This window comes from Protopterus annectens, chromosome 13.part0, assembly GCF_019279795.1.
Source record: "Protopterus annectens isolate FY-2018-M chromosome 13.part0, PAN1.0, whole genome shotgun sequence".
Lineage (NCBI taxonomy): Eukaryota > Metazoa > Chordata > Ceratodontiformes > Protopteridae > Protopterus > Protopterus annectens.
The window spans coordinates 129,361,880-129,378,982 of record NC_056747.1 but is presented as its reverse complement, the minus strand read 5'-3'; the positions used below and the strand labels follow the sequence as shown (position 1 = coordinate 129,378,982).

At 37.6% G+C, this 17,103-nt stretch overlaps 1 protein-coding gene across 1 annotated transcript in view; it reads right to left on the bottom strand.

The window, feature by feature from the left end:
• The window catches only part of LOC122817653 (disintegrin and metalloproteinase domain-containing protein 10-like), a 1,242,151-nt gene that overhangs the window by 1,143,600 nt on the left and 81,448 nt on the right, over positions 1 to 17,103 (bottom strand). Inside the window, exon 2 of the mRNA XM_044090715.1 lies at positions 15,364 to 15,514. Coding sequence (XP_043946650.1) covers positions 15,364 to 15,514 — 151 coding nt within the window. The remainder of the gene's footprint in view (positions 1 to 15,363; positions 15,515 to 17,103) is intronic.

The window sequence follows — 17,103 nt, the reverse complement described above, 5'->3', positions numbered from 1 at the left end:
AGTGTCAGTGGTCTCTGGCTGACTAAATTTGCAGATGACTGCAAATTAGGAGCTGTCACTGAATCTCACACAAACACAAATGTTCTCCAGGAGGGGCTGACACAGACAACCAACTGGTGTCTGAGCCATGGACTAAAACTAAATGCCAAGAAATGCATAATAGTATCCATGGGGAAGTCCTCTATCCCTGGTAATGGTCATATTGATAACACACCCATTAAAGTTGACTAAGTGGTCAGGGACTTAGGGATACACATAGATAGTAATCTAGCCTTTGACCATCATGTGTCTACAGTGGTGAGGAAATCATTCTATGTTGCGCAACTCATAAACAAAAGTATGACATCTAAGTCCAAGGCAGTCATTGTTCCACTGTATTCGACATTCATCAGACCTATCATTGAGCACAATGTCTACTTTGGTATGTACCTAACCAGGCATATCCAACAATTGGAATGTCCACAGAGGCTCCTCACTAAAAGAATATAGGACATAAGTAAGATGTCTTGTGCAGACCGTGTCATGGCCCTATCCCTGTATTCTGTCTCCTACAGGCTTTTGAGGGGAGATCTAAGCCTGGCATACAGGGCATTGTCAGACCCCACTTTGATGGACCTCCTGCACCTCCACAAAACAAACAGCACCAGAATTACCAATTCTAAAGACTTAAACCTTGCATGTGATATAAATAGGATCTGCTGGAGGGATAGGTATGTATCCCAGATACTAACCCTTCTATGGAACAGGCACCCCATCCATGTGAAGCAGAGTTCCTCCCTAACCCAATTCAAGTGCAACTTGGACAATTGGATGAGAAACTGGAAATTCATCCCTGGTTTGGTATCTATGTCTCTAATGGACACAGGTAACTCGTAAATTGTTCATTCTCCGGGCCCATACTTACACTTATCAAGGGTATCAGAACTTGTCATAGATTTGGGCTGCATGGCTAGGCTTAAAAAGGCCCATGTGCTCGTCAGCCAAGTAAACACCTATAAACCTATAAGAAAAGTAATGACTGTTTAACTTCTGCACTGCAGTACCTTGAACACTAAAGGCACAGTGTCAAAATGTATTTTGTTTCTCAGCTTTATAGAATGCAAGGGGGCATGTATGCTGTCTGATTATATGCAAAATAAACAGTTTATAATTGATCCATTTACTGATATACTGATTTGAGTAATTTTTGATTGGTTTATTGACTTTAGTTTGTTGATACCAGTTTTGTTAAGATATACCATCAGCAGTCACAACTCTTAAGAATGGATGTCAAACTTCAGAACTTTAATTTTAACAGGGTTTAAATGTGTCATTGTTACCTGTGAGGATTAGTCAATCCATCTTATGATGTGAAGGATATTGCAACCTTCCCCGTCTCCAACTCTGAGGACTTCTTTAAAACCTGGACCATAGATTCGCTCATTTGTTTATACTAATGCATTTTGCTACAGCAGTGATGGACTTTTTGCTTCCTAACACTATCTGGGACTTCATTAAAACTACAACATAATTATACTGAATGGAGTTATTTACCTGTATCCTCCTTTCAAAGTGATATACATTGGGAAACCATTTTTTCGCCTGACATTTTAAATGTTACAATGCTTTTCATCCTTGATCCTAAACGGTGAACAGATTTCCACGTGTAGTCGGTGGTGGAGCTAGCTGTAAAAAGAGCTGTTTTAGCCCTATGGGCAGCTGGAGCTCTATATAGAGCTGTTACAAATCTCTATGAGCTCTGAGAAGAGCTGTTTTGTGTTTTGAATGCCCTTTTGGGCAGATGCGGTAGTTCTAAAAAGAACTGTTTTGTTTGGTTCACCGAAGCTGTGTCTGTGCCTCCAGCTGGTCTTACTGGAGCTGATACAGATTTCTGTGAGCTCTGAGAAGGGCCGATTTGTGTTTTGAATGCCCGTTCGGGTGTTGGTGGTAACCCTAATAAGAACTTTTTTGTTTTATTCTTCAGTGTGTCTCCGGTTGCTCTTACCAGAGCTTATACAGATCTCTGTGAGCTCTGAGAGGAGCTGTTTGGTGTACTGTGAGCTCTGAGAAGAGCTGTCTGGTGTAAGGTGTAGATCCACGCGAGCCCTGAGAAGAGCTATTTTGTGTACGGACACAATGAGCTCTGGGAAGAGCTGCTGTTGTGTCGATCTCTGTTGTCTTTCTACTTGAACAGATCTTCAGTTCTTTTGCTATGTGTGAGTCCTAAAAAGGATTATTTGTGTGCTCCCCAAGCGCTGGTCAGAATGACCTGAAAGCTGTTGCTGTGCTGCTTTTATGCTACTGTGGAGAGGGCGTGGTTGAGAGATGTCCAATGAGAAGTGACTAGTTGGGGGTGTGGCCCTGGTAGGCCTACAAGTTGAAGACGGATCTGGTTGGAAGCATCTCATTCCTCTTATTTAGTTCTTTTTTGTTATTATCCAGCTTCTTGTTCATATGTGCCATTCCTAACCTCTAGCAATGCGTTGGAGCCTTTCGCTTTGTCACGATTATACCTATGCTTGAAAAAACTGTACTAAAACTTAAATTTAACCAAAAAATAAAAATTAATAAAAATTTAAATTAAATTTAAAATTAAAATTCAACTGTAAAACAGAGATCTTGGGCAATATTCTGGGGTTACTGACTATAGTTCTAAATTTAGACTTGCCATTACTATCTGTAAAACATTGGCATCTAGCTTGGTTCTGAGAAAGATTCTGAGATGTCCGGCGCTTTCGGGGCAGATAGGAAGGTAGCCTGTCTGCTGCTCCATCAGGGAGAGCGTACATTAGGTAGTAAAAAGTTAAATGTAGTTTGACATTTTAAATGTATAATTTTTGTGTTAAACTTCGTGAGGTCCATTGCACTCCTTTACTGCTAAACAGAAACAGAGTTAATGGGGCTGCAGCACACAGTTCTTAAAGTGATGACATATTCCCAAAATCGGGGCACTCAGTTGTGAACTGTTATCCACAGAACTGGTAGGCTAAGTGGGATCAAACAGTGTTGCCCAGCTGAGAGGCAACTGACAGGTGATGACATTATTGAATTTACAGTGGAGCAGTTTACCATGTTTGTTCCTTATAACAATACTTGTGAGTTTATAAGTCATCGTGATCTGTAGTTACAATTTTTAGTTTTTACATTTGTTAGCTGTTTGCTTAGTACTCTTTAGAAGTCTGTGAGTTATGGTTTAACATGGTATCTGCTTTTCAATCAGGTAAGGCATGCATTGTGGCCTCTTTATTTATTTATTAGGACATTGATTTAAGGAAAGTATAAAGTCTAGATTATTCTTTAGGCCTCTCAAACACTTTATAGTCATCATAATAACGTGACATTCTAAAGCTGTAGTGAACTGATAGTTGTCAGTGTTTGCTGAGAATTTGTTTGCCTTTATCTACTAGGAAAGTTTGACTGTCCGTTGAACCCATTTTTAGAAGAGGCCCAGGAAGAAGAACTTCAGAGTTACAATAATACATGAAATAGAAAAAAAAAACAGAAACATAAAATAATACATGAGGCAGAATCATAAAACAACTGTGTGCATCTGTGGCACTCATTCAACTTGTCGTGTGCACTACTCTTGTATTTACTTATCGAGCAAAACGCAGGAATATAGAAGGGGAATAGCAGAATATAAAGATGAAACCACTTTCTAGAGAATGCTAGTTATGTTACAAAAATGAGCGTTACAAAGTGTACTTGTGAGTATAGTTAGTTCAGTAGAACTAGAGCAGGTCAGTGTGGGACTAGCTGATATTTGATAGACTTATTTATAAAATATTGTTATGTACAATTTATTTATATAGGAGACTAATTAACATATATATGACCTCAAGCTTTTGCTTGGACGTTAAAGGTCATTGAATGTGAAACTTGGGTCACCTTGTTCATCTGGCTACAGCAAGAGTGGTCAATATGCTTGACACCTTTCTGCCATTTATTATGTTATATAGCATTACCATGCACTTGTGCTTAAAACAAGTGGAGCTCTTTATAATCACAAACAGAAAATAGTTCTGTTTTACTTATTCATTTCAGTCGGCCTCCATCATTTCAGGGGTCTACTTTAATTAAACGAAAGTGGAATCCATCGAATACGAATCCGTCGACACATAAACAGTGAAACGTGGAAACGTCGAATGCACTAAATAGCAAAATCGGAAATGTCGAAATGTCATAGTTGGCCTGTCTGCAGTATAGCTCCATAAGGTAAGTGTGCGATAGTTACGGACCTTAGGGTTAGGGTGCGGGTTAAGAAAAGTGCATAGATAGGTAATGTATGTAAGGTTTAGTGTAGGGTTTTGTTAAGTGTATGTGTGTGGAATATTTACTTTGTGTGGGTATAGTTCTGTAGGGTAAGTGTGCGGTAGTTACGGACCTTAGGGTTAGGGAGGGGTTAAGGGTAGTGCATAGATAGTTGTGTATGTGGGGTTTAGTGTAGGGTTACAAGTGGGGTTTTGATGCTTTAATTTAGGGTTAATAGTAGGGTTTTGGTTAGTGTATGTATGTGTTTTTGTTGTTGTGTTTGCGTAGGTAGTATGTTACGGGCAGTGGGGTTGGCAGACTATTGCGGTTTCGATGTTTAAATTTTGCGGTTTTGCATGTTCTACGTTATTGCATTTCACTGTTTGTGTCGACGTATTCGACGGATTCCGCTTTTGTTTAATTAAAGTACACCCCATTTAAGTACTTCAGAACTTCAACGTTCTGGCACTTGCGCAATTGATATAGTGCATTTATACCAAGGTCTGTCTTCATTCTTTGCATATTTTCATCTATGTACTTGAAGGGATGTAAATCATGCCATATGAAGATAAATCCATATAATGAATACTGAGACGAAACTTAAGAAATTTTTAGATTTTGTGTGTGTGTGTGTGTGTGTGTGTGTGTGTGTGTGTGTGTGTGTGTGTGAGAGAGAGAGAGAGAGAGAGAGAGAGAGAGAGAGAATGTGTGTGGTTTAAAAAGACTTTGTTTCCTTTAATTGCTTTGTCTTAGCCCATTTTCACATTTTATTACAGGACCAGGACACTTGCTACTTACTTGATGACTGCAAGTGATTTATATACTTACTTAGCCCATAAGGACTTTGGTGGTAAAAACGTTTGTTTGTCTCCTCCTCACTAAACACTAGTACCTGTTAATTATGGTGTTGTGTTTGAAATTTGGTGAACACTTTAGTAATAGTAACAAACATTGGATCTGGATAATTCTGATTCACATAAAATGGATACTCCAAAGTGAAAGAAGAGAAAGCTGTGTGCTTTCAAGCAAGAGGGGATCACCAAGGATTTTTCATAGTTTTCAAAAATTGATGATCACTATGCAAACTGCACACTCTGTCAATAGTCCTTTGCTGTTATATACAAGGTGACGAAGGCTGTTGCAACACATGCTGAGTCATCCAAGCACAAGATCGCGGTAATGACACAAAAGCAATCTCATGTGATTTCTACATTTTTTATTCGAAAAAATACGCCAGAAGAAGACAGTGTTATTGCAGCAGATTTAACCACTGCATATCATGGTGTTATGCATCACCACAGCTACAGTAGTCAGGTCTGTGGCATCAAGCTTCTGGCAATAGTATTCCCTAAGTCAACCACAGCTTCTAAAATTTCATGTGGCCATACAAAGCAACAAGTTTTGTTAAAAGCATACTGGGTCAATGCTGTTAAATTTGCTTGTTACTTTGGAATTGGATCAGATGCTTCGAACTAAGGCAATAAGAAGTTGTTCCCATTGACCATTCACTACTTCTTGAGAAATTAAGTTGTGAAGAATGGACTCATGGATTTTTATCAAGATAATGATGAAACCAGTACAGCAATTGCTGATAGAATTAAAGATATTGCAGCTAATAGCTTGCGTTTAGATTCGGTCAAGTCATACATTGCAGACAATGCATCCATAAACTTTGGAAAACATGTGTCAGTATTTCAGAAGTTGCATGCTGCAAACAAAAATTTGATACAACAAATTGCAAATATCATATCCTCAACAACTGTGTGAAGTTCCGATTAAAGGAGTTCAGTTTTGATGTTGAATCATTTGTTATCAAAACTTACAATTCATTCCCAATGTCAGCCAAAAAATCTGATGAACTTAAGAAATTTTTAGATTTTTTGCAAGTGGAATACAGCAAACTGCTATGCCATGTGCTCACGGGTTGGTTAAGCCTGCGGCCTGCTATTGACTGTTGTTATGTTGGCCAGCACTAAAGTCTTACTTGACATCTCAGGGTCAAGACAAAGTTGCACCACTGCTATGGGATGGGTTTTCTTACGACAGTGATAATATTCTACTCAGTGTTCGCTCTATCTGATTCACAATGTTATGACTGTTTTTGATGATGCCGCTCGATGCTTAGAGTTGAATGCAACTACAACTGCTGAATTGCAAGCCGTTATGGAAAGTGTGAAGTGCAAGCTGCAACAATGTCAAAGTGACAAATTCTGTTGTCTTTCGACCTATCAAATACTACATTCTGATGCTGCTACTGCAAAAATGAAATGAAAATTTGAACAGAATGCAACTCATTTTTTATCACTTTTTGCCATATTTGCAGAAATGGTATAACTATGATGAATCTGTTTTCAAGTATAACTGTTCTCACATTAGACAATGACATCCAGTGACAGGATATGTTGACAATACTTGAACATATTAAAGGCATAACCAGTGATATATAGAAGAGGAATAGCAGAATATAAAGGTGAAACCAGTTTCTAGGGAATGCTAGTTATGTTATAAAAATGAGTGTTACAAAGTTGGATGAAGAATTTTGCATTCTTTGAAAAGTTAGCATTGACATAGTACAGTCAGACACAGGTTGGCGATAGGTGGGTAAAGTTTTTAAGTGTATTGTCTCCAAATGACATTCAACTGCTTTATATTGTTTTAAATGTTCTTCCAATCCCAGTCTCAAATGCTTTCTGCAAGATAGTTTTTAGCATAATTGAAAGAGCTTTGGTCCAACAGCAGAAACAGACCAAACACAGAGTTGGTGAAAGCAAAGTTAACGGTGAAGATAAATTTCAGCATGTCATGCAATGATTGTCAGCTACTGACAACTAACTCTTCTCAGCAAAAGTACAAATTTAAACAACAGTGATTAATGATTGTGTATTTGCGCAAACACTGGACATTGAATTTGAATCATTTACTATGATTACATTGAATTTAAATTTGAATAATTTATTAGTGACTGATGTTACTTAACACATTTCAGGTTAATCATTTGTGTTGACTAGTCAAAAACATCTGTAAGCCTCTAACCTGTATATGTAAAATTTAATTAATATGTTTTTGTTATACTCATGTAAGATTGGCATTTTGTTTTATAATATTTGACTATTCTTATGTCAATAGCACTAGGGCAAACTGTCCAAGCTGTCAAAATCATCTGATGTCCTATTCATTACAATATGCAGTATTTCAATACTCTCTATTTTAATGAGCATAAATAACCTGTGAGGTTCAGTATGACAACCTGACTGGCCATTTTGATGAATTGATGATGATGGCTGTCAAGCATCCAGGAATGGCAGATTCCAGAGATGGTCACCTTAAGTGTAATTGGAGCTGAAACAAACTGTATGGGGCTCAGAGGACCGGTAGTAAACCAGGGAATAATGCACCAGAAAGAACAGACAAACAGAAAAGACATGACAAACTTTTCAGAAAAGTCAAGGGCATAAACAAGGTTTTCAGAAAAGCAAATGTATTAGAAAATGCACAAGGAATAAGAGAGAAAGAGAGAGAGAGAAAATTGTGAAAAGCAGGCTTAAAGGCAAAACAAGAAAGACTATCATTTTTCACAGAGCATCACAAATGCTAGCATACAGATGAATTGATGATTCTTCAAAATTGCCTAAAGGTGCATGTTTGAGTTTTTGTGACTTATTCTAGACTGACAACCCATACAGAAATATGCCCGGCACCTGCTGAGTGCCAGAACAGGCTCAAACCTGCCATAAAAATTAACAGATTTAAGTAGACATTGGAAAATGAAAAAAAAATGAATGTAGTTGACTCCCAGTTATAAACAGCATCATCTACTATAGGAAATTTAAAAAAAAAAATCTTGGGTCAAGCTTACACATGGGAAATATCTAACAAAAGATAAGAGCTAAGGTTTGGGTAGAGAGATGATAAAATCAGCAAGCAAAGCAGAGTGGTATTGCTGAAATTAAATACAGCCTCAAGTTTTGGTGAGTACCCTCACAAGGTGGACCATGTTTTTACAAAATCTCACCAAGATGGCACTGATATATAGACTGCATTTTATATAGCATATATCATGGACAGAAGTAGGCTAAAAATAAAAACAACAGCTAGCATAGGCCCAAGCCTGCTGGGCACACTGGTGCCAGGACTGGAAAAAACACACTGTAGATTTCTCAAAACATGAAAATATTCCTACAATGGGATTAGGCCAGGCTCAGGTGGAGTATGCCCCCCTCCCGTTGCAGAAGGAAATACTCAAAGTAGTCCACAAAAGCCACAAAAACTGACAGGCCAAAAACAGCCATAAATATGATAGCATGGACTACTTAAAACAAGAAAGAAATTATGTGTCATTACTATTATGCAAGCAGCCCAGAATGTCCGGAGAGGATATTCAAAAAGATTCAGACAGAAAGTAGAAGAAAGAAAAATACTTGCACAAGAAAAACTGTCAAAAGCTTCAAATGCAAATGTGTGTTCATTAATACAACAGATTCATGAAAGAATTATATAGACCCAGAAACCTTGAGCCGTTTGGAAAAAGAAGTGACCAAGAAAGTGCAAAAATATAAACAACAAAATCTAGAGATTTTTGAAAGGTATAACAAAGAAACACAAACATGGGAAAAAAGAGAGAAAGAATGATCTGATATGGTGTAATATTTATGCAACGGAGAAAGCCAAACTAATTAATGCAAAAAGGCAGTTCCAAAGAGATTTGAAGAGAAAATTTCACAATACAAAAAATAGGATCACAAAGGTGGAACATAAAACAGAAGGTTAGTAAAGTAGATGTTAAACAAATAGAAGTTGAAGTTACGGAATACCTGTGAAGTGAAGGATTTAGTGTAGAAAGTCTAACACAGGTGATGTCACAGCACGATGGAACAATTAGCCCCCAAAGTAAGGATAAAGAGGGGGACTGGGAAACATCTAAAGAAGACATATGGATATGGGAAAGAAAAAGAGATTTAATATGGTGCAATATTTGTGCAAACAAGGAAGCAAAACTAATCAATACAAAAAAGCAGCACCAAAGATATTTTAAGAGAAATACAGGCAAAGGAATCTGAATATGGAAAATTTTACAATACAAAAAAAAAACAGGCAAACAAAGAGGGAAAGTAAAAAGTGGATTAATAATGCAGAAGTTGAAAAAATAGAAACTGAAGTTATTGATTACCTGTGAAGTGAAAGATTTAGTGTAGAAAATCCAACTCTGGTAATGTCACAACATGATAATCAGTGAGTCCACAAATTAAGGAAAAACTGGTGGAATGGGAAGCATCTGATTGCCACATGAAGATACTCTGGAACATTTAGTAGGAAACCAGTACTAAAGTTCAGTTGGAGTTGCATAGCAAGGGAAAGAACAGGAAATGGTGGCAACTCTGTTGCAGTCAATGTTATGGTGTGATAGGCCAGGGAGTTCTCACATGAAAGAGCAATGGATGACGCAGGATGCAGCTGAAAAGAACATGTCACAGGAAGATGTTGTGGAACTTTCTGGAGAATGCCCACTGGAAAGAGAGAGTAAAGAATTAGTTTAGAAGAAAATGATCTAAGAGAAGAGTTGCTTGATTTAACAGAGATGGATAGACATATTAAAATCAATGAAAGAAATAGATTACAGAAAATCAATAAGATACATCAAATAAACACAGTAATCAAGACTATTAACAGAAATTTGTGTGACATAACAGAAGTAAATAGGATATATTACTAACAGCTAAATTAATAACAAATAAAGTCTTACCACAAAAATACAGGGCAATAAGGGAAAGAAAGTAAAGAAAACAAATGTCATCATGGAAGGATCAAATGGAGACAACTATAAAGCAATTAAGAGAAGAAGTTTCACTGTTAAAACAGCATAGAAGAGAGAACAGGTCAACAAAAATATTTAGAAAGATAGATGTTATAAAAGCAATGCACAATATTATAGGAGACCAGGATCTATCTTACACTATTACCAATAATAAACTAAAGATATTGGCATAGGAAGAAAAACCTAGAAGAAATACCAATAAATATAAAGGAAAAGGTGCAAAATGAGCAATTCATTGATGACCCAAAAATGTTTTATAGAGAATTGGGAAACAAAGCAACAGGAATAGAAATACCACCAAAAGAAGAAATAGACACATCATGGAGACATATTTATGAAAATCATGTGGAACATAATAAAGATGCTGAATGGATAGAAAAAGTAAAAGAAACAGTAAGAAGTTCAAATATACAGGATATGAAATGGGATGAAATAGCCAGAGAAACTGAAACAGAATTAAGAAAAGTTTCTAACTGGAAAACCGAAGGCCCAGATGCAGTACTAAGCTGGGCATATAAATCCCTATGTCATTCGATGGGTTGCCAACTGGATTACTGACAGAACCCAGACTGTAAAAGTAGCCGACTCCAAATCCAGCTCCAGACAAGTGACAAGTGGAGTACCTCAGGGTTCAGTCCTGGGACTGCTCTTGTTTGAGATCTACTTCTCTGAAGTACAGGCCAACACTAAGGGTCTCTGGCTAACAAAGTTCGCAGATGACTGCAAACTGGGAGCCATTACTGAATCCCCAAATGATGCGGATATTCTACAAAAGGGCCTTACAGAAACAGATGCTTGGTGCCAGAGCCATGGGCTCAAGCTTAATGCCAAGAAATGTATAGTTATCCCCTTTGGGAAAAAAGATGTACCCATGAATAACCACATAGGTGGCAGTACACTAAACACTGAAAGTGTGATGAGAGACTTAGGGACACAGGTGGACAGTGGTCTCACCTTCGATAACCACATTGGCACAACAGTCAGGAAATATTTCTATGTTGCACACCTCATCACTAAGGTCTTTTCATCCAGAAAAAAGGAGGTCATTCTCCCACTGTACTCATCCCTCATTAGACCCATTATAGAATACAACGCCCTGTTTGATATGTACCTCACAAGACATCTGCAACAGCTGGAAAGGCCATAGAAATACTTCACTAAAAGAATCACAGGCCTAAAGCAGATGCCCTATGTTGATGATCTAAAAAAAACTCCAGCTATACTCTGTGGCATATCATCTACTAAGAGGTGATCTCTGCTTAACATACAAGGCTATGTCAAACCCTGAGCTGTTGGACATGCACCACTTAAAGAAATTCCAATCCCTCAAAGCCACGTGCTCCAGGAATCTAAACCTTGTTATCACAATAAACAAAACATGCTGGAGGGATAGGTTCCTGACCCACAGACTCCCCATACTCTGGAATAGACTGCCCATACATGTCAAGCAGAGTGCCTCCTTGACCCTCTTCAAAAGGAACCTTGACGATTGGATGGGAAATAGGAAATTCATCCCGGGGATCATATTAGTCACCCTGCTAGACAGGGGTCCAGGGAAGTAAATACTGTGGGAAGGAATATCCAGGGAATTGTTATGGCTAGGCTTGTATAGGCTCTAGGGTTGATAGCCTAGTACCAACCTATGAACCTATAACTTCTGATTAAAAGTATGAATATCTTTACATGAAGATTTAGCTCTGAGTAAGACCTATTTATATAGTAGTATTATACTCATTTAGAAGAAAACTAAATCATAGCAATAGAACAAAAGGGTAACAAATAAGTAATATGGAACGAAGGATCATTTGTTGTTAAAGTCATAATGGAGAATAATCTAAGTATGACATGGATAGATTAAAAAAAGCATTTGACATCCCACATTCATGGATAAAGGAGAGCTTACAGATGTATAAGATACACCTTACATCATGGATAAAGGAGTGTTTACAGATGTATAAGATACACCCTTCATCATGGGTAAAAGTGTGTTTACAAATGTGTAAGATACACTCTACATCATGGATAAAGGAGTGTTTACAGATGTATAAGATACACTCTACATCATGGATAAAGGAGTGTTTACAGATGTATAATATGCATTCCAAATTCATGGATAAAGGAGTGTTTACAGATGTATAATATACACTCTACATCATGGATAAAGGAGTGTTTACAGATGTATAATATACACTCTACATCATGGATAAAGGAGTGTTTACAGATGTATAAGATACACTCTACATCATGAATAAAGGAGTGTTTACAGATATATAAGATACACCCTACATCATGGATAAATGAGCGTTTACAGATGTATAATATACTCTACATCGTGGATAAAGGAGTGTTTACAGATGTATAAGATACACCCTATATCATGGATAAAGGAGTATTTACAGATATATAAGATACACCCTACATTCATGGATAAAGGAGTGTTTACAGATGTATAATATACACTCTACATCATGGATAAAGGAGTGTTTACAGATGTATAAGATACACCCTACATCATGGATAAAGGAGTGTTTACAGATGTATAAGATACACCCTACATCATGGATAAAGGAGTGTTTACAGATGTATAAGATACACCCTACATCATGGATAAAGGAGTGTTTACACTCTACATCGTGGATAAAGGAGTGTTTACAGATGTATAAGATACACCATACATCATGGGTAAAGGCGTATTTACATATGTATAAGATACACTTTACATCATGGATAAAGGACTGTTTACAGATGTATAAGATACACTCTACATCATGGATAAAGGAGTGTTTACAGATGTATAAGATACACTCTACATCATGGATAAAGGAGTGTTTACAGATGTATAAGATACACCCTACACTGATCAGTTACAGTACAGTGACCATGAAACAGTGTGGCAGACCACTCTGCAGCTAAGCCATGATAAAGGACAAATTATTTTCCAGGGATAAAAATTCAAAGGGGGATATTGCAGAGTGACTCTTTGCTGCCTCTGCTTTTTGATCTTGCGCTTAACCCATTAGCCTGTCTACTTAACAGATTAGGTCATGGTTACAATTTGGCTCCCAGAAAATAAAGTGTATAGTTGTCTCATCTTTTTGTGGATGATTTAAAACTGCATAGTTTATACGATGATGAACTGAAAGCACAACTGCAAGTTGGCAAAACTTTCTCAGATGATATAAGAATGTAATTTGGTCTTGATAAATGTGCAAAAGTAACATTTAAAGCAAGAAAGCTGCAGCACAAGGAAAACATCAGTCTGTGGGAGAAGAAGTGATACAAAGGAGCTTGAGCAGGAAGGAGTATATAAATATATGGGAAGTGATGAAGGGCAGACAACAAAACATGAACAACTGCAAACAAATCTCAGGAAGTAATATTTTGGAAGACTAAAATTAATACTGAAAACAGCCCTTAGACCCACAAACAAACTACAAGCTATAAACCAGTTTTGTCTTCCTGTTCTTCCTTACAGTTTTGGTGTAACTGACTGACCCCAAAAGGTAATGCATCAGATGGACGGAAAAACAAGAACAATGCTTCATGCTTATCAAATGTTGTTGTAAATGTTGTTGTGTCTTTCGGCTTTTCCCGGTTAGGGGTCGCCACAGCGGAACTCCGGTCTGCTAATGACTGGCAGTAGATTTTTATGTGCCGAGTTGCCGTCCCTGATGCACAACCTTCAACGAAGGTATGCCCATTCACGCACGTCTCCACACAGAAGACGCTCTAGCTGAGAATCGAACAGGACAACGTCTTACTGTGACGCGACAACGCTACTGCAGCACCACCACCCAGTATATATCATGCTTATCAAATGATATATAAATATCAGTGTATACCAAGATTATATATTTCTTGTTCTGAAGGAGGTGTGGGCCTCCTAGAAACTGATTGCATGTATAGATCTGCAGTTGTGGGACTGCATACATATCTGCTGACCTCATCAGATCCAAACATAGTGAAATTTTGAAAAGAAGAGAACACGTCTAAGATGACTTTTTTGAAGAAGACAAAAATCAGGCAGCAACTGAATGTGCCAAAAAACAAAAGAAGGAATATAAGGTGAAGGGTCTGATGAGAAGGCAAGAAATGTGGAAAATGCAAAAATATTGTATCAAGTACAGAAAACCCTTGGAACAACATCACGTCATTCAGGATCCGATCCAGGATTGGTTTAGGAGAGTTGAATTTAAACCAAATGATGAAAGGTTAATACTGGTGTCCCAGGATAGTGGACTATGTACATGGTGGTTTACAAAGTCCATTGAGCATGTGGGAGAAACAGACAAATGCAGGTTCTGTAAAACAGGACTGGAAACAGTCGCACATCTTGTTACTGGATGTGATACGCTAATGGCAGAAGGCCTGTATACTGAAAAGCATAATAATGTAGCAAGACTGTTGCAATGGGGATTGTGCAGACTTTATAATACTGAAGTAACTGAGAAGCACTGGAAACATGAGCCACAAAGCATTACAGGAAATTATGAAGTTTATATCACATGGGATCAACCATTACCAACAGTTCAAAAATAGATGCAAGAAAACCAGATATTCCAGTCCATGAAAAGAAGAAAAAAGTACCACTGGTCACTGAAATTGCTAGACCCGGTGGCTACAGTGTCTTACATACAGAGAGACATAAAGTCATAAAATACCAGGATTTGCAGACATAAACATGGGCAATGTGGAAGAAGGTACCTAGACAGTTCCAATAGAAGTAAGAGCAATGGATCTCTTAAAAATAATTTATAGTTTTATTTAGATGTGCTACTGATACATGCAACTCCATATGAGTTGCAGGAGGAGTCATTTCTGCACATGTTGCAGGTGCTGTGAAGAGCTCTTCTGGCTAATATGAAAGACTAAAACACTACTAATTTCATGAACTTTATTCATACTTTCACTTAGGAATGGGGTCCATTCCCATCAGGGTATTAGAAACCCAAAAGACTTGGAGAAATTAAACTGATTAACATAAGACAGCAGAGTCTCCAAGAACTGCTGTGAAACTGCAGTGGGATAGAAGCTAGGCTGACCTGCTGGACTGCTCTCACCTTCTCTACACTCAAATGAATGGTTTTACAATGAAAATACAGAGCAGTTATATAAAATAAAGGCTTCCCCTCTCATTAAATACATCTCTTACTTAAAAAAAATAAAGCAGAACTTGCTGTCATCACTGCAAATACTAACATGCAGGATGTTAATGGGATTGACTCAAAACAGGTCACAAATAATAATAGTAGACTAATAAGCCAAGATAATGAAGATAACCCTTTAATTTAAAATACTGTGATTGATGGTCTATGACCTACCTTCCATGAGCATGGAATTCCAAATCAACACACTTGTCTTCATCTCTGATGGCTGATTCTGCTCTCCGGTGCCTTTCATTTAGGAGATGCTTGTCATATGATAGCCCTTCATAATATTTTATGAATGTCTTCAGGTCTTTCTTAATATGTCCTAAAACAAATGAAATTTTGATCACTCACAAATGTCAGGCCAGATTAGGGTGGCTTAATGGCTAAGATGTTTGCCTTACAAACTCAAGGTGCAAGGTTTGAGTCTCACAAGGCATAATTGGCTAGGCTTAAAATGGCTCACAACGGCAGTTAGCTTAGCACTAAACTATGAACCTATGAACTATGAGTTCCTATCAAATAAAATTAGTTATTATCTTTATACACACACACATGGGGATATATATATTTATACATATACATATATGGGTCTACTTCATTTTAAGCCATAGACATGATGTGTTTTTCTCTTCACCTGTGACTTGGTTGTGATGAAAATACATTACTGCAACTTAAAGTGCCGACTGTCAGATACTGATAGTAGCGCAAAAAGTAGTGTTGCAGTGTTTCTAAATGTGGGTATGTCTCTTTACATATTTATGGGAAGTATCTAAAGTAATATGGCAGATGTGTTGTGCACTCCTGGCAGTAGTGGCAGTGTGTACAGTACTGTAAGGTAAGTAAAACATATATGCCCTTTTCCTCACTGTAGTGCGATCCTGGAGTTGGTATATACATTTAGCTTGGTTTTATATCATCCGGTTTCTGTTAAGAGGGTAAGCAAGTAGTTTTTATGTTTTACAGCTAGTCATTGTTGTTGTAAGTGTGCATGTCTATGGCTTAAAATTCAGTATTTTGAAATTCAGCATTGTAAGCTTTCATTATAATGAGACTCAAAAAAGTTTTCAGTATTTAGACAATTAGGTATTGTGGTCTCAATGAAGTGAAATTCAGTATTTTGAGTTTTCAGTCATGTGAAATAGATCCGGACACATGCTCAACTAGCATATGTCCGAATCACAAAACATCAAACACACATACACAAAAGCGCTTAACATCGACAAGCGCTTCAGTGTATGGGTGCCTGTTTCATCGATTGGACTACAGTGCAGGTAAGGGAAAATTCCCTTTTCCCCACTGTAGTGCGATCTCGGAGTAAGAATAATAATGTAGGGGGTGTGTGGCTGGTGCAAAGCCCCCCTGCACAAATGTAGATTTTTTTTTTGAACTACACATACACGGAAGCGCTTTTCGATGTTAAGCGCTTTCGTGTATGTGTGTTTGATGTTTTGTGATTCGGACATATGCTAGTAGAGCATGTATCGGGATCCCATATCTATATAAATATATATATATATTTATATCCCCGTATCACTAAAAATGCTTGTTAGTGAAATTTGACCAGCACCTGCAGGACTGCATGGATAAGGCAATCCCAAGCAAAACAAAGACTCTTTGTACCAAAGGCAAGCGTCCAGTCTGGTGGACCCCAGCCATAAACAAACTCTACAACAAAAGGAGGAAGCTACTACAAGATAGAGCAAAATCCTTAAAAGGTAAGACACCCTTGATCACTATAAGTAAAAAACTAAGAGCTCTCATAAAATCATCCAAAGCAAATATCTAGAGAAAAATAGCTAAAGACTCAAAAGACAATCATAAGGCCTTCTTTAGCTATGTTAGAAACCTAGGAGGAAACTCCCAGATATGCTCAGAACTAGTTCAAAATGATGTGAAGATTACTGATCCTAC